We start from the raw sequence: 16,718 nt of genomic DNA, 5'->3' as shown, positions 1-16,718 counted from the left end.
ATTTACATTTGCCCAGTAACTAGTGATGCTGAGACCTTCTCCCGTGCCTGGTGGCCATTCTGTGTACCTGTGCTGGAAAGATGAAACCCGGAGACTTCCATGCCAGACAGTGTTCTTTCTCACTGGGCTGCACTCCCAACCTCCTCCTTTCCCAAGTTCCTTCGTGACTCCAAGCTGACTGGCCTGTGGGGCAGGCAGAGGTTCAGGGACTCTCGGGTCACCTGCCAGCTCATGTTAGGTGCAGAGAACCAGCCCACTCCACCCCACCTCCTCTGCAGTCCTTTTGTGTTTTGCAGTGCTGGCATGGAACCCAGGCTCCTAGGCAAGCACTCCATAACCAGGCTCCTGGTACCCTAACATCCCTTCCGGGAGGTTCCACCTCTGCACCACCCGCACCGCCAGGCTCTGCTACCTGGCCTTCCTGCCTTCCTCCCAACACACGTATGCTGTTCTTTCTGAAATGTCCTCCTGGTACTAATTTCCCAGAGATAACACTTTAAAATTTTTTTTTTGTTGTTGTTGTTGTTTTGTTTTTTTGAGACAGGGTTTCTCCATGTAGTTTTGGTGCCTGTCCTGGAACTCCCTCTGTAGACCAGGCGGATTGACTCTGAGAGAGAACCGTATTCCTTTTTCTACCCTAGCAGCCGCCATCTGCTGCTCTGGCCTTAGCCCAGGACCCTTCCTTAGCAAGCTCCTACTGTGTGGGCCCAGAACAAATGGGCAATGTGTTGCATGCCGCCTGAAAAGGGCAAGAGAGCTGACTCCCAGGCTAGGGCAGTCTGAGGCAGGCAGCCGCTCTGACGGCCTTTGCCTGGCGTTCTACACCTGTGTATCTTCCTTCTTCCTCACGTCGGGCTGTGCATAGCTCCCTTCCCTTCTGTCATCCAGCAACTTGTGTGTCTCTCACACAGTCTCAAATATCTTCCCTAAGCTCTGCAGCATGTATTTGGTGTCACTGCCCACTAGGAAGGGGATGACGCCCCTTTTTGGAGCTGGACAGCATCCTTAGCAGGTCTAGGTGGGTTGCTCTTGACTCCAGCTGGCCACCCAGGACCAATCACTGGCGGTAACAAGCTAAGACCTTGGAGAGAAGAGGCAAGCAGGAGGGCCAGGCTGAACAGCTCTCCCTGGGAGGTACTTGCACCTCCACACCCCGAGAGATCCATGCAGCTGTATCTGCACTTCTCACACTCCTTCCCTGTGAAAAAGTTTACATCCTGAGTGAGTGAGAGCATGTAAAAGCCCACTGTTCATGCTCCCAGTGCTGAAAGAGCATTGCATCATCAGAGAGCCCCGGGAGACCATCCTTTTAGGACTGAGCTACAGAAGCTGTGTCCTCACACTGGACCCATAGACTGGCTGGAGAAACTCCCCACAAACACATGTGCTTTCTCTCCGTCATTAACGCTGCCCGCTGGCAGAAAAGGTATTTGGAAAACTATTTTGATGGGTAGCGCTCAACTGTCTACTGTGTGCAGTATCCTCTGTGAGGTGCTGAGGAGGCAGCAACTGTCGTGTGTCATAGCAGGGGTGAGGTAGAACGTGTCCCACCAGTGGTTGGATGTGGCTCTGACCTCCCTTCCTTCCCCCTTCATGTCTGTCCTGCATCCAGCTGGACAAGCTCAGAACCATCATCGAAAGCATGCTGAGCTCCTCCTCCACGCTGCTGTCCATGAGCATAACCCCACACAAGTCGACGAGCACCCTGGTGCCTGGCCAGATCGACCCCGAGGCCACCTGTCCCGCCTGCAGTCTGGACGTGAGCCATCAAGTCAGTCTGCTGGTCCAGCGTTACGAGCAGCTACAGGACATGGTCAGCGGCCTGGCTGCCTCCAGGCCCTCCAAGAAGGCCAAGCTGCAGAGCCAGGCGAGTCTCTGCTCAGCTCCCTCACAGGGTGGCGAGAGGCGGCCCCTGGTAGAGGGCTGCCTTCCCAGGGGCCCGCAGAAGCCAATGTGAGAGCTTGCGGGTCAGGTCCTCACGGTGGAGCCCTCTAGCCAGATCCCACATGAGGCCTTGGTCCTGACACAGGCCACAATGAAGAGAGCCTTCAAGAGAGCAGAGTAAGGGGAGGGTGGGGTCAGCGGGTGGGGTGGCACTGGCTGACCAAGGATGGCACAGTGCCCACTGTGGGACACGGGGACGCCGTCAGAGCTGCAGGGCACAGCTCCCCTCCATTGCCAGTGTTTCCAACGCTTTCTAGACTTCCCCTAGAGGGAAAGCTTGCTGCTGGGGTGGGAGTCACCACCAGAGCCTGGTTTCTGCTCTTGAACTCAGGGATTCAGACATAGTTCCGATGGCTGCCCACCTCTCACCTCTCAGGCATCATGGCACAACATAGCCCATCTGAGCCTCAGCCACCTCTCTGATGACTCCAAAGGCCACTGATGCCAGTCCATCAGCATGTGGGGGATTGGTGACTACCTCCAGCTGAGGGGCACAGGTGTCAGCGAATGCCACTGGAGAAAGCCAGGTGGCTTTGAAGTGAGCATGTGTGTTGGGTGATGGTTTTGTTTTTTAACATTTATGAGTTTATTGCACACACACACATGCACGCACACGTATGCACACGCATGCACGCACATGTCCATATCATGGAATCCTTGCAGAAGTCACACTTGCAGGAGTCAGTTCTTTCTGTCCACCATGTAGGTCCTGGGGACTGAAGTCAGCTCACCAGGCTCAGCGACAAATACCTTTCCATGTGGGGCACCTCCCAAGCTTTGTCCTTGTCTGTTAGAGTCCCATCTTAGCTTCCTGAGTGTTGGGAGGTCTGGCTGGCACTACCACACCTGACTTTTGGTCGCAGTTCTAAAGGCAGCCTACCGCTTATGGGGACCAAAGGGGACTGCCTAGGAGGTGGCTCAGCAGCCTCCCAAGAGCCTCCCTGTCACTCACTGCTGCAGGATGAAGAGCTGCTGGGCCACGTGCAGAGTGCCATCCTACAGGTCCAGGGTGACTGTGAGAAGCTCAATGTCACTACCAGCAACCTCATTGAGGACCATCGGCAGAAGCAGAAAGACATTGAAGTGAGCAGCCACAGGGCGCCTGGGGTGGGGGTGGGGCTCATCAACCCTGCCCACGCCTGCCACTCAGCATTGCTGACGTCCTTGTCTCTGTTCTGTGGGTCCCCAGGTGCTGTACCAGGGAATAGAGAGACTGGATAAGGAAAAGGCTGACCGAGAACATCTGGAGATGGAGATTGATGTAGTGAGCACCAGACCCCCGGAGCCTCTCTGTCTCCTCCCCGGCCAGCGCAGGGGGTTGGGGATATGGAGCCAGCAGGAGGAATGGAGGGACACTCCTACCCATGCTCTTCTCTCCTGCAGAAAGCGGACAAGAGTGCTCTGGCATCCAAAGTGAGCCGCATCCAGTTTGACGCCACCACCGAGCAGCTGAACCACATGATGCAGGAACTGGTGGCCAAGATGAGTGGCCAGGAGCAAGACTGGCAGAAACTTGTGGACAAGCTCCTGGCGGAGATGGACAGCAAGGTGAGGGCGGGGGATGTTGCAGGGCAGGTTAGGCTGCTCTCCACGCAAGCCCCTGCCGCCAGACACCACCACTTTCTCCAAGGCTAGATCCCCCCCCCCCCCCCTGCATCTACCTGCTGCCTTAAGCTCACCTGGTGCCCATCTCCCAGCTGGACCGCCTGGAGCTGGACCCGGTGAAGCAGATGCTGGAGGATCGCTGGAAATCGCTGCGGCAGCAGCTCAAAGAGCGCTCTCCACTCTACCAGGCAGACGAGGCAGCTGCCATGCGGAGGTGAGACCGGGAAGACAGTGGGGGACTTGGGGGTGGCAAGCTGGCTGGGCAGCCCCAGGGGGCCTATTCTGCCCCAACTGACAACCAGGCGGAAGGGCTGCATTTTTAGAGTTGACTGGCTTGGCTGGGCCTGGTGGCTCACACCTTTAATCCCAGCACTCGGGAGGCAGAGGCAGGAGGAGCTCTGTGAGTTCAAGGTCAGCCTGGTCTACAGAGTGAGTTCCAGGACAGTCAGGGCTGCTACACAGAGAAACCCTGTCTCGAAACACCCACCCACTAAAAACTTGGCCAGATCCTTCAGCTAATGGTGGAGAAAGGCCGTAGGGAGGTGCAAGGCTCTTGGGGTTGGATCGTGCTATACTGCATTTCTGGGGCCATAAAGATGACCAAGATGCCCCTTGGGAACTTGGCTAGGGAAATCCCACTCATCGTCCACCAGGGGGCACCAGAGGCACACACACAAGGTACTGAGTTGGAAGGCTGATCCAGCAGGATGTGTGCTTGGAAGGGATGGTTGGGACCAGGTGAATGAATGCCCAGGAAGTAGGGCAGGATCTGCCACCTCGTGGGCTGAGCTGCCAGCAGAGTCCCACAAGAGGGCCTAACGCTCTGGATCTCACCTGCTGTGCTATATCCTGTTCCTGACAGGCAGCTCTTGGCTCATTTCCACTGCCTGTCCTGTGACCGTCCCTTGGAGACAGCTGTGACTGGACAGTGAGTGCCCACACCTCCCCCACAGCATCTGGGGGGGGGGTAGAGAGAAGGCTGGGGGTGTGTCTCCCTGTGCCCACTCATCTTACCTCTTGCCCCGGGTCTCTGGGCCTTTCTAGGGGCTCACACTGAGCAGTTAGGAACCTCCCTCAGTGGCTGGTGTTGCCGAGAGGTGGGATTTTTCACACCCTCCCCTCTCCTTCCTCTGTCCCTGCCTAGAGTCATCTCTATGACCCCTATAGTTCCCAGCATGCCGGGGCACCGCTCTGTCCGGCCTTATACTGTGTTCGAGCTAGAACAGGTCCGACAGCAGAGCCGCAAGTATGGGGCTGTGGGATCCTGGGCAGGGCAGGGGTGGGCTGGGACGGGGGACCAAGATGGCTCCAGAGGGCACCTGGGAGTACTACTGAGGGCCTCTGCCAGGATCAGGAGGGGGCCACTAGATTTCTTTTTTGTTTTGTGTTTACATTTTTTGTTACATTTTAAGTATTTGTTTTGTCGGGGGAAGAGGGCTTTTGAGTCTAAGGAAAAGCTTCCCCAGCAAGGCTGGTCCTTCACAGGTCTCTCAGCCCTCAGTCAAGGGCCCGTGGCATGGGCCTCTAGCTCGGTACACACAGGGTCCTACAGAACAGGGTTCTGGGGCCAAAGGAAGTGTGAACACAAGGTCCAGGAGAAAAGTGCCTCCTCCAGAGCTCGGTCTGGCCCCCCGGTCAACCTCCTCCCCTCTGCCCTCATCTCACAGCCTGAAGCTGGGCGGCAGCTTCGCCCGAGGCGATCTGTCGCAGATGGAGAGGAGCGTGGGGCGCCTGCGCAGCATGCACTCCAAGATGCTGATGGACATCGAGAAGGTGCAGATCCACTTCGGAGGCTCGGTGAAGGCCAGCAGCCAGATGATCCGAGAGCTGCTGCATGCCCAGTGCCTCAGCCACCCGTGCTACAAACGGTAGGAGGACAAGAGTCCAGGGACACACGGGTCCCTGATGACCAAGCGTGGGGGCGGAGGGAAGGGGTGTGTGTGTGTGTGAGAGAGAGCGGTGCACATGCGTGGTGTGTGGTGCGCACGGCCTCAGACTCACCTGCCTGTCCCACGTGACGCTCCTGGTGACTCCCTGTGTCTGCATCCCAGGGGAGTAGACACGGCAGACTACACCTACTCAACTGTGCCCCGCCGCTGTGGCGGCAGCCACACCCTCACCTACCCTTACCGCCGAAACCGCCCGCAGCACCTGTCCCCGCTGGAGGAGATCCAGATTGCCATGAAGGTCTGATGGGAGCCATGGGGAGGCTAGCCCCGCCATGCCCCTTCTGGAAGAACACCCGAAGCCCATCACTAGACCCTCTTCCTTGACCCCCCTCTACCCTCCTTCCCTTCCTTGCCGTCCTAGAGATCGCTAGGCAAGCCCTTTACCAGGGAGCTCTCTCCCCGACCTCTGTTACACACCTTTTATTTTTGAGACACGGTCTTACCAAGTCCTCAGGCACGCCTTGAACTCAGGATCCTTCTGCCTCAGCCTCCCAAAGTAGCTAGGATGTACAGTTCTTGCCCAGGTCAAGCCCCAAGCTCTGCGGAGTGGACTGCCATCCTCCCACCCATCTCTCCCAGACACTACACTATTGCCTTCCACCACCGGCCTCCGCACACCACTCGACCCTACCTCATCTTGCACTCAGCCCAGACTCCCACGCAGGGGCCTTGCTTTTTATAGTCCTGGCTGGGCTGGTACTAGCTTTATCTCCCAGCCTGGCCTTGAGGTCGGTGGGAAGCCTGCTGCCTCAGTCTCCCCAGAGCCAGGATCCCAGGCATGTGGCCCAGGCCTCAGTTCCCAGGGAGGGTTCTGAGCACTGCTGGTTGACGGCCTCTGCACCCTAAGCCTCCCGGGAGGAAACTCAGGATGTTGCAATGATAATGGACACGTGTATCCCTCTATAGCACGATGAGGTCGACATCTTGGGCCTTGATGGACACATCTACAAGGGACGAATGGATACAAGGTTGCCAGGCATCCTGGGGAAAGATGGTGAGCGTCCAGAACGCCTTGAGCTCCTTCGGGGTTCTTGCTTGGGTTCCAAAGGACATTTGTCTCTCTGGGTACAGGCATGTCTCGGGCCCCTGGGCCCTGAGCACTTTTCTTTCTCCTCACCGAAGCCAGGTGGCTGCTTTCTGGTGGAGAGCAGCAGCCAGACCCAGCCAATCGCTCCGCAGAGGCTCTGTCCTTTCTTGCTGGCCCTCCCCCTCACCCACCACAGCGGAGCTCTCCTGCCTCCACCTCAGTTCCCTGGATCAGGGCGGCTAAGCCCTAACTGACTTTTCAAAACTCAGCAAAGGGCTCTTATTCCAACACCAAGGCTCCCGAAGGCCCGCTTCCAGTTCATACCAGAAGCATATGGCTGATCCTTTCCCATCATGCCTTGGGCCTTCCCCGTCATCTCCTTCCAGAACCCCCAGCCTGGGCCAGAACTCACTCAGTTCCTACACAAGGCTGATGTATACAAGTCCTCAGAGAACCTGGGTGGGTGGGTGCATGGATGAACAGACGGACAGGCAGACAGATGTGTGATGAACCAAGAGTTTCTAAGGGGTGTAGCCGCCACAAGTTGAGCCTGTCAAGGATCCCACCCCGGCTGGCTCCTCACGGACACGGGCTCCCACAGCTCACGTGGCACTGACCCCTGGGTGCTGGCCCTCCCTCCCTTCTCGGCCCCAGGAATGGCAAAGCACAAGTCGAAGCAGCTGCAGCAGCTGCAGCAGTTACAACAGTTCCAGCAGCTGCAGCAGCTCCAGCAACTCCAGCAGGCCCAGCATGCCCGGCCCCACATGCACAGCAGACAGCCATCCCTGGGCCACAGCGGCCTGCCACCCTCTCGACCTCAGAGTGCTCAGACGGCTGACAGCAATTCAGGTAGCTTCCTTCTGGCAGCCTGAACGCTATCCCCAAGCCTTTCCTTCCTTCCGGACAGCCCTCTCTTCCAGCCCAGGCTGGAGACAGCAAGGGCCAGGGAGCTAAGGGATGAGATGGGAGGGAGAATTGTGAAAACCCAGTTGCGGAATGTTTGGTATCTCTGAGGTGAACACTGTTGTTGTCCTACCCCACACAGGAGGACACAGGGACAGAGGTGCACAAAGCCCTCTGGCTCCAGGCCCAAGGTGTTCCCTGCTCAAACACACAAATGCACTAAGAGCCAGGCTGTGGTCCCAGGATATGACCACTCCCTTCCACCTACCCCCCCATTCCACCACCACCCCCACACCCCCGCCACTCTGACCCTAGCCTGTAGGTAGCCTCTAAAAAGCCCCTAGAGTTCCTGGTCTCCCCTGAAAAGCTAGACCAGATAGAAGGTCAAGGGGCTAGGGGCCTCTGGGTTCTACCACAGAAGGCCTGTGGTCCTTGCTAGAATGTGAGGCTAGGCCCCACACTACCAGGGGACTAAGTCAGTCAATCTCTCCCCTCACCTGACATGGGTGTGTATGTGTGCAGCATCAGCAGCCCTAAGAGGCAGGGAGGCTTGCTAGCAGTCCGCACACACAGTGTTTTGTGAATGCTTGCAGGAGACCCAAGGATCTCGACACTCATACACAACCCCTGAACCCCAGTTAAGATCTCTGAACTCTGCCCAGGCGGTGGTGGTGCACGCTTTAATCCCAGCACTAGGGAAGACAGAGCCAGGAGGATCTCTGTGAGTTCAAGGCCAGCCAGGCCTGGTCTACAGAGGGAGCTCCAGGACAGGCACCAAAACTACACAGAGAAACTCTGTCTTGAAAAAACAAACAAACAAACAAAAGACCTCTGAGCTCTGTAACATACTTTCATCCCTACATTCATAAGAGCCTGCAGCAGAGATGGGCAGAGATGGGAGGGGTAACAGTAAGGCAGGCATGGGGGCCATGGTGCCGTACCACCATCACTAAGGGCTTCTCGCTGGCCAGGCTGTTTAGGTGGTCTATGAACCAGTTTTAATTCACACCCCTACACTAAAAGGTAGAAACCAACACTGGCCCCCGGAACAACTGGGGAAATGGAGCACTGAGAGGTGGAACAGGAAGTGGCCAAGCTGGGATTCAAGGGCCAGCACTGGTGACCAATGGGAATGGGCCACAACAGCATGTTTCGGTGACTTGCTCCTGGGTCCTTGGCTTCTTTATCTCAGGCATGCCACTTTCTACTTAGAAATACTTACCATATGGAAGTTGGGAAAATTCCTGGTCCTGTGTGAGTGTTGCCCACACAGCCTCTAAGAGAACAGGAGGTGTCATCAAAGAGGCAGGTTCTTTCTGGGATCCCGCAAAGGGGGGTTATTACCAAATGCTCCCTCCTATACGAGGATCATGGAAGGGCCTTAAAGCATTTGCTCAGGAACAGCCAGGAATGCTGGTGAGGCCCAGCCCAGCAGCCTGGCTAAAGCGGTTTACCACTTGCTCAAGCCTTAGGCAAGCCAGAGTGGACCCTGGTGGGCATGGGGGACCAGGCAGAGCAAGCTGAACCCCTCCTGTCTTGCAATTTCTTCAGGGCGAAAGAAAGACAGACCTCTTTCCTCTGAGGGGCGCCTCACCCAGCCGAATGTGGCCCACACATCCACCCCCACAGAGATGGCAAGTCTGCGGGGCAGCCCAGATGGGCTGAACATGCACATGGGTGGGCATCCTGGGCAGGGGATGGAGGAGCCTACCCGGGGACCGAGGTCCACCACTGCTCACTAGACAGAGCTATAAATAAAAGTTTTAAATAAGGCGTTTGGATACCGAGAGAGGTCTCTGCTGTCCTGCTTCAAGAAGGCGGAGTGAGCAGAAGGTGGGCGCCTGCTCTTGGCCAAGCGGTCCTGGGCTTTTAGGTCTCCCCCACATCTGAAACAGGTCCGGTTTACGGTTGGGGAGCTAGGACTCAAGCCCCGCTGAGCTGCTCTGAGGACGCGGGAGCTCAGGGAGGGAGGATGCTGGGACACGACTCCAGACCTGGTTCCGGGAGCCTGGGGACAGGCTGGGCCTGTCCACGTTACACGTCTGACAACGCTAACTATGTTCTAGTCTGTAGGACCGGCCCAGGGATTCTGAGTAGGCCGGGACCCACGGTGTCTGGACCCCAGTTCTACTTAGAGGTGAGGTGTAGCTACCACCTGCTCCCTGGCTGCTGGCTCAGGGTAGCGCCTGGCTCCGCACACAGCTTCCAGAAGAACAAACCCATACTGGTGGGCAGGTTTCCACCAGCCATGTTCTGCAGTCTTCTTGGATGAGTTGCTGCAGATGGTAGCTTGAAAGCCAGCCCTGGTTGAGGGGCTGAGTGCATGGCTGCCTGGATAGCGAGCGCGGGGGGCGGGGGGGGGGCAGGACTCAAACTGCTCCCGATGGCCACTCAGCCCGGTGTGCTCACCTCCACCTGTGGTCACTGCTCCTTCAGGCTCAGGGTCTGGGCAGGTCGGAGCCTCCCAGCACCACTGCCACCCCGCTCAATCTTGAGCTGGGCCTCCAGACAGATTCCAGGGGTTCACAAAAAAAAAAAAAAAAAAAAAAAGACTGACCCAACTTGAATCCAAGAAACCCTGAATCGTCAAGACAGTTTCTGGCGGAGTGTGGTAGTGCACCCCTGTAATCCCAGTACTCTTAAGAGAGGACCCAGAGCTCAGGGTTAGCCTGGGCTACATGGCAAAAACCTGACTCAAAATAAAGCAGTTTTCTATTTCTACCCCAGCATGAGGTGTGCGGAGTAGAAGATGGGGCACCCCCACAGCAGTTTCCATCACTCGGGAAAGCATCTGGGGCAAGATGTTCACTTTGAGGTGTGCGAAGGGTTGGGGGGGGTGGTGAGAAAAGTCACACAGGAAAAGCGTGGTAGGAAACGGCCAAGAAACGGGTTTCTCACTGCTGGTACTGACGGGCTTGGTAGGGGTGTCATGAGGTGCAGTGTGCCCTGGGAACCCAGTGTTCCCCTCCCCTCTCAATCTTTATGCGATCACGCTTAGGGGGAGTGGCTTGGCCAATGAGTCCTTGTGGGCACCCCAACATGGGTGAGCTTCCCTCTGCAGCAAGAGGCAGAGCCAGGGCCAGCCCCACCCCCAGGGCTCCGGTTTCTCTCACTGGTCCCTCTCTGGCAGTGCAATGCCAGGTCGGCTCAGTTTCCCTGGTCTGGAAGGCAACTTCACAAGCCTCAGAGGGAGGCACAACCTTGCCCAGGCCTTGCCCTACAGCCACCGAGGGACACGTTCCCTAAACTAGAAGGGTCAGCCCCCACCATTCCATACCTGGGTATGGCTGCCCCACCCTTTCCCGACATTGGCCCATCTGAATGGACCCTGGCCCATGTCCCAGCAGCCCCTGCCTGGCCGCCCACACGCCTGCCAGTCAGGGATTTCCCCTTCCGGCCTGGGAAAGCACAGGTGGGCAGGGGCAGGTCTGGGAGGAGGCCCAGGGGGTTCCAACCAGGAAACAAAACTGAAAGGCTAAACCCAAGCCTCCAAGTCCAGCATGTGTCACATGCGACAGAGAAGCTCGGCCCATTGCCCTGCTCCACCAGGGGGTGTGTGTGTGGGGGTCTAAAGATGGCCGCAGCAGGAGGGTGGGGCGCTGCTCTGCGGGGGGCCTTGAAATTTCACTTCACTTTAGGCCCTATCCTCCCGCCTCAGCTCTGCATCCTAGCCCTTGACCCCTGGAAGTGAGCGGCAGGAAGCCTTTAGATCCCCCAGAGCAGGGTCAGGAAGGGCTCCAGGAGCAAGCCCTGCTGTGCGACAGGTCACCCACTCTGACACCCAGGCCGGCAGGCTCCACCTCACCTAACACCCTGCTGGAGGATGAGAAGAGGTATGGAGCCGCCACCAGCCCAGCCCCTTCAGGAATCCAGTCTCTGTGGCACTGGGTCAGCCTTGGTTGACACATTTGGGTCATAGCTGCATGTTCCACAGGCCCCAAGAAATCTGCTCAGCAGGGTAGGCATCGAGGTAGGTCTGAAGCCAACAGCCATTGGGAAACCACACAGCCCATGGCCCAAATGGCTTCTAGGCTGGGGAAAGAGGGAGGGTACTGCCCCTGCCTGTACCCCCCAACACCTCAAACCATGTATCCCCACAAGGAAACACAAGAGCCAAAGGACAAAGGACCATGCTGCTGCCACCCACTGACCCTTCCCACCAAAGCAAATAAAAGCGCCACAAACCAGGGAAGTTAGAAAAGTCTTTAAGTTTTTAAATTAAAATTGCACCCTGGTGAAATGTGATTTTAATTTAGGAATCCAAAGGCAGGCTCTCCTGAGCCGTCATCCTCTGACGCTGGACACTGGGGAACCTGTGGGACAGCCAGGACAGTAAGGGTCGGGACAGCCAAGCATGCACTCAGAGGTCAGCCAACTCCAGTCCTGTGGGCTTTGCACACCCAGCTGGGGACAGGGTGACGAGTTCTAGGGCCACCGAGAGGCCACCACCAGCAGAAATGAAAACTCCATCTACCAGTGATGGGTAGGAAAGTCCAGGATTCCAACAGGACCCTTCTGGGAGCTCCCTTGGAGGTGGGGGCGGGGCTTCCTAATGGCCGATGTGGCTTCTAAAGAAGGCAGCAGGTCACCTGGCTGCAAGCTCACTTCATCTATGAGCACCCCTTTGCTCTCCCCCAAATGGGCAGAGGATATGAGGCCCTTCCCTTCTGACCCCAGCACCGCAGTGTGCCAGCCCCACTCTTACATACATTAAATTTATATTCATATATATTATAGTTATATATTAAAAAGAGGAAAAAACCTTTCCCAAAGAGCAACTCCTGAAGAACCCAAGTGGCTCAGGATGGTTACTGTCCCACCCACCCCACAAAAATTCTTATAAAATCTTCCAGTGCGATCTTCAAGAAATCCCCCGCCCTCTTGTGTCCCCCCCTCCCCAGCCCTCCTCTGTGTCCCCCACAACCCTGGACTGCCCCCTGCTCCAGCCCAGTGCCATCCAGTCTCATCTCTGGCCATCCATTGCTGTCACGGCTTTCTGCTGGCCGCCCCCCTGGGACGCTCCAGGGGGCCACGTGGGCTGTGGGCAGTGGAGACGATGGAAGGAGTTGGGGGAAGAGGGTGGGATCCAGGGCGTCTGGTGGCTGGGTGGGGATGCAGCCCAGAAGGGGCTGAAGTTTGCAGGAGGGGAGCAAGCCACAGCTGTCATGGGGCTGTTGCTGTTCTGCAGGCCCTCAGAGGCTCGAAGCTTGGAGAACATGGCTAGCGCATCAGGGAAGTTAGGTGGTGTGGCAGGGGTATTGCTGGGAGTACACATCTGTGGGGAGAAAAAAAAAAGGTGTGGGTGAGGGCTACCTGCAGGGTCCAGTGCCTCTAGCCCACAGGCAACTTCAACAGACCACCTGTCTCCCCCAGAGCCAAGGAAGAACAAGGGAGAGCAAAATCCAAGGGTGTTGCTCAGGTCTTGGAAACAGCACCAAGGGGCATGAGATGTCAATGGTTAATTCCAACTCAAAGCTAAGGTGTCGACTCGAAAGGACAAGGAGCAGCCCAGGACACCACTGCCCAGCTCCTTTCCTAGCTAGGGGAGCCAGCTGGCTTCCTCCACAGTCCACCCTCAGATGCCCCCAGGGTGTTAGGCACCATGGAGCAGGCCAGGTGGAGGGTCTCCTGCCCTTAACAGCTGCACTTTCTTGGGGTTCCCATTCATTCTCCATGTTCGGCCAACAGGTCTTGGACTCTGGCCCCCTCCACTCATATTTCCTACAAGTAGATCTGGTTAGCTCAATTCTTCTTTGTGCATTACAAATGAGCAAACTGAGACCCAAGGGTTAAGTCACGACAGAACATGCACCCAAAGCAGACGCAAACTGTCAGACAAGACTGCAGGGTCCCAGGTGTGCAGGTCCAGGTGCTAAAGGCCTCTGCCCAGCTACACTCTGCATTCAGGGTTAAGTCTACCCGGGTCTGGGCTCCCAGCACAAACACGCAGTCAGCCATGCCAGCCCCAGATGCCAGCAGCACACTCCTGGGGGGGGGAGGGGACAAGTGCCAGTGCCCAGCCCATGGACTGGGAACAGGTGGGTCTGAGCCCAAGACCTACATGAGCTGATTCTGACCTCAAAGCCTCTTCTCCCTTTCTCAGGAGGCCAGGGAGTCCTTTTAGCTTCTCCTAATTTTAGCACCACTGGCTCCTCCCCAAGGCACAGGGCACTGGGGATGGGGGTAGTGAGACACACAACAGGATGCTAGAATTTGATCACTCTAGTTAAAGCAAAGCCAGAGACCGAGTGAGGCAAGGACCCCACCTCATCCTGTTCATTGAGGCTGTGCCACATCAGCTCCTAGGGGCCTTGGACCATTGTTTGCTCCAAGGCCCCACAGGGAAGGCCAAAGGCCTCAGCCAGGTCTAGCCCCACCCGACACTTGCCTCCTCCCATCAGGACTCCCTGCCCACCCCCATGACTTCTCCGCAGCAGGAAACAGTGAATGGGGTTGCGGGTGGAGGCCCTGTTGCATCACAGCATCGTGACTGACTTCCCCAGTCCACCAAGCCAGAGGCCAGGTCTTTTCAACAGACAACCTGCTCTGGAGAGCAGCTTGGAAGGTTGACTAGGCCTGTGCCCACCGGCCTGAGTGAGCTCAGACATCCCTGGGCCTCTCTGCTTTGGTAAAAAGCAGGGAGGGTTTTGAACTACATTTTCTAAAGCCCCTCCTGGAATCTCAAGTAATTCTGTGTCCCTAGCAAGGCCAGGGTCTTCTTGCTTCCCCCCCACAACTGCCCTCCTTGCCTCTTCCCCTCATACAACTGGGGACCCTTATCATTTATAATGCTTCCTCCAACTGCGGCCAGCAAGATGCAGGACAATCCTTTACCAGTTATGGCCACTTTGTGGTGACTGATCTTCAAAGATTTTGTTTATCTGAGACAGGATCTTGCTAGATAGCCCAGGCTGACCTAGAGTTCACAGCAATCCTCCTGCTTCAACCTCCTAAATGCTAGGTTCCAATGTTTTTATTAAGTTTTCTAACTATTTTGTCTCAAAAACAGTACTGACTTCCAGCACAGGGCTGGTGTTTCCTACTGCGCGGTTGAAGCACCCAACAGCATGTGTCCCTGATGGATGCACTGATTATAATGTCTGTGTTACAAAACCAGCCATCTCCCCAAAAGAAGCTTCCAAAGGGATCTCTCTCTCTCTCTCTCTCTCTCTCTCTCTCTCTCTCTCTCTCTCTCACACACACACACACACACACACACACACACACACACACACACACGAATCTGCAGAGGTGGGGGAGGGGGAAAGGAACCAAACAGGACTCCAGTTCAAGCTGGGGCCTGGTAGCTTCCTTGTTCCAGGCTCCTAAGCATGGCTGTGCTTTTCTGAGTGGTCTTGTGGCAGGAAGGTAATTTTGAATATGGATGGAGACAGTATTCCCAGATCCAGGAAGCTAAAAGTCTGTATGGCTGGATGCAGGAGAGGGGTCTTGGAGATGACTCCTTCCTAAAAGGGATGCCTCAGCATCATTCATTTTCTCATCTAACTTCAAATGCTAAGAGCTAGCTTAAACCAAGGCAGACAACTCTCCTTTCCCCAGCATCATTGACTGGAAGAAAACAGTACCAAAAGAACAAGACACAGCAGAGGATCCATGTGCAGTCTGTCCCCTGGGGAGAGCCAGGGACAAGAGGGCACTTAATGCCAAAAATGTCCAACAGCAAATCTTCTCCGGAATAATGTTTTACCACCCCTCCACTGGGATCAGGCCCTCCGAGGTGTTCAGAGCTAATAGATAACTAGGGATTCGAGTGGAGAAGCGATGGCCTGGGCCTCAAGAAAGCAGAGTACCCACTGACCAGAAGGGCAAAGGCTTTAGCCTGGAGCCAAGTTGGAAGGAGAGGACAAATCCAGGTTTGAAGCACTTCTGTTTCCTGGACTGTTTGTCTCTTAACATACGGAGATTAAAATAAAGTCTTGACCTTATTTTGGGTATATAAACTCCATACAGGGTTATGTTCCCCCAAAGCTCTGGAAGGGCCATCCCACCTTTGTGAGCAGAGCTGGGCTTTCCGGAGCCAGGGTGGATCTATGCTTTCCCTGCTTCCTGCAGCACTGGAGGTGGGGTGTGTGTGTGTATGTGTGCGTGTGCTTGTGTGTGTGCGTGCGCACATATGCGCGCACTGCATCAACCCACAAATCCCTACTCCAGTCGCCCGCCCCTGGGCTCCCCAGAGGTCTGGTTATCATCGAGTCCCTTCCCCATCCTCGGCCACCAGACTCTCAAGTCCCTGCTTGTACCGGGGGCCATTTCTCCTCCCCTCCACCCCCACCTCCCCAACACCAGGGCCCCTAGGCCCAGGGCACGGCGCCCGGCGCAGGGCCTCAGGCCCAGATCCAGGAGCCTGGAGGCGGGTCCCAAAGTTGGGCGAGCCAGCGCCGGCCTGGGAGCGCTCTTTCCTGGAAGACATTTTGGCTCTTTGTTTACATTCGCGGCGCGCCGCTCCCCGGCAACATGGCTGTCACCGGGGCGCTGACAGCGACCTGCCGCACCGGGCGCCCCCTCCGCGGCCCCGAGGGCCACTTACCATCTGCGGGTGGTGGTGGCTGTTGGGAATGTTGCTTTCTTGGAAGAACGTGCTCAGGGCGGTCTGCGGACAAACACGGGACGCGGCGGCGTGAGCGAGGCCTGGCCTCCCCGGCCTCCCCGCCGCGGCCCACGCGCGCCCCGCACACCCCGACCACCCCCCACCCCCGCTCGGCCCGGGCCCCGCGCTCACCTCGAACTGCCAGTGCGCCGCCTGCAGCAGCTGCTGCGCCTGGTCGGCCGCGCAGCCCGCGGCCAGCACGAACTGGTTGATCATGACTTGGTGCCGCAGCTCGTCCGTGTTCACCGACATGGCGCTGGGCGGCCGCCCCGGGCTCGCGCTCGCAGCTCCGCCGCCGCCGCCGCCGCCCGGCGAATGTTGTGGTCCAGCTCGCGCGGCCGCGCCGACGCCGCAAACAACAGCGCGGGGCGGGGCCGTCGGGCCCAACGTTCGGGGGCCGCGAGCCGCCGCCGCTGATTGGCCCGCGCGCCGCCCGACCGGCCGCCGGCTCCCACACGGACGTTCGATTCGAATCCTGCGGCGGGCCCGGCCGCTCTGTTTCTCTTCTCGCTCGGCCGCGCCCATTGGCGGAGCCGGCGCCGCGGGGGCGCCCTGGCATTGGCCGGCCTCCGTGTTTTGGCTCCTCCGGGTTGGTGGTTGGCTGCGACCGACGTCGGGGGGCGGGGCCTGGAGCGCTGATTGGCCTACCGTAGGCCTGTTTGAACCCAACTCGAAAACCTCG

General features: G+C 57.3%; 2 protein-coding genes across 2 annotated transcripts in view; one reads left to right on the top strand and one right to left on the bottom strand.

Moving 5' to 3' along the window:
• Qrich2 (glutamine rich 2) overlaps positions 1–9,215 on the top strand; it is a 28,042-nt gene extending 18,827 nt beyond the window's left edge. Inside the window, exons 9-20 of the mRNA XM_037201059.1 lie at positions 1,613–1,867; positions 2,905–3,027; positions 3,134–3,208; positions 3,328–3,492; positions 3,642–3,763; positions 4,412–4,477; positions 4,694–4,795; positions 5,217–5,417; positions 5,601–5,736; positions 6,405–6,492; positions 7,180–7,374; positions 8,980–9,215. Coding sequence (XP_037056954.1) covers positions 1,613–1,867; positions 2,905–3,027; positions 3,134–3,208; positions 3,328–3,492; positions 3,642–3,763; positions 4,412–4,477; positions 4,694–4,795; positions 5,217–5,417; positions 5,601–5,736; positions 6,405–6,492; positions 7,180–7,374; positions 8,980–9,170 — 1,719 coding nt within the window. The 3' untranslated portion in view covers positions 9,171–9,215. The remainder of the gene's footprint in view (positions 1–1,612; positions 1,868–2,904; positions 3,028–3,133; positions 3,209–3,327; positions 3,493–3,641; positions 3,764–4,411; positions 4,478–4,693; positions 4,796–5,216; positions 5,418–5,600; positions 5,737–6,404; positions 6,493–7,179; positions 7,375–8,979) is intronic.
• A 2,401-nt stretch (positions 9,216–11,616) lies between these two features.
• On the bottom strand, positions 11,617–16,398 carry Ubald2 (UBA like domain containing 2). Its single transcript, XM_028889719.2, has 3 exons — positions 16,169–16,398; positions 15,977–16,039; positions 11,617–12,703 (listed from the first exon to the last, which is right to left on the bottom strand). The coding sequence occupies exons 1-3, from the start codon at positions 16,286–16,288 to the stop codon at positions 12,392–12,394; spliced, it is 495 nt and encodes a 164-aa protein (XP_028745552.1). The 5' UTR covers positions 16,289–16,398; the 3' UTR covers positions 11,617–12,391.
• Positions 16,399–16,718: the final 320 nt, after the last annotated feature.

The sequence above is a fragment of the Peromyscus leucopus genome, chromosome 8b (genome assembly GCF_004664715.2).
Source record: "Peromyscus leucopus breed LL Stock chromosome 8b, UCI_PerLeu_2.1, whole genome shotgun sequence".
NCBI classification, from domain to species: Eukaryota; Metazoa; Chordata; class Mammalia; order Rodentia; family Cricetidae; genus Peromyscus; species Peromyscus leucopus.
Note: the sequence above shows the minus strand (reverse complement) of the source record. Positions and strands in the feature narration are given on the sequence as shown.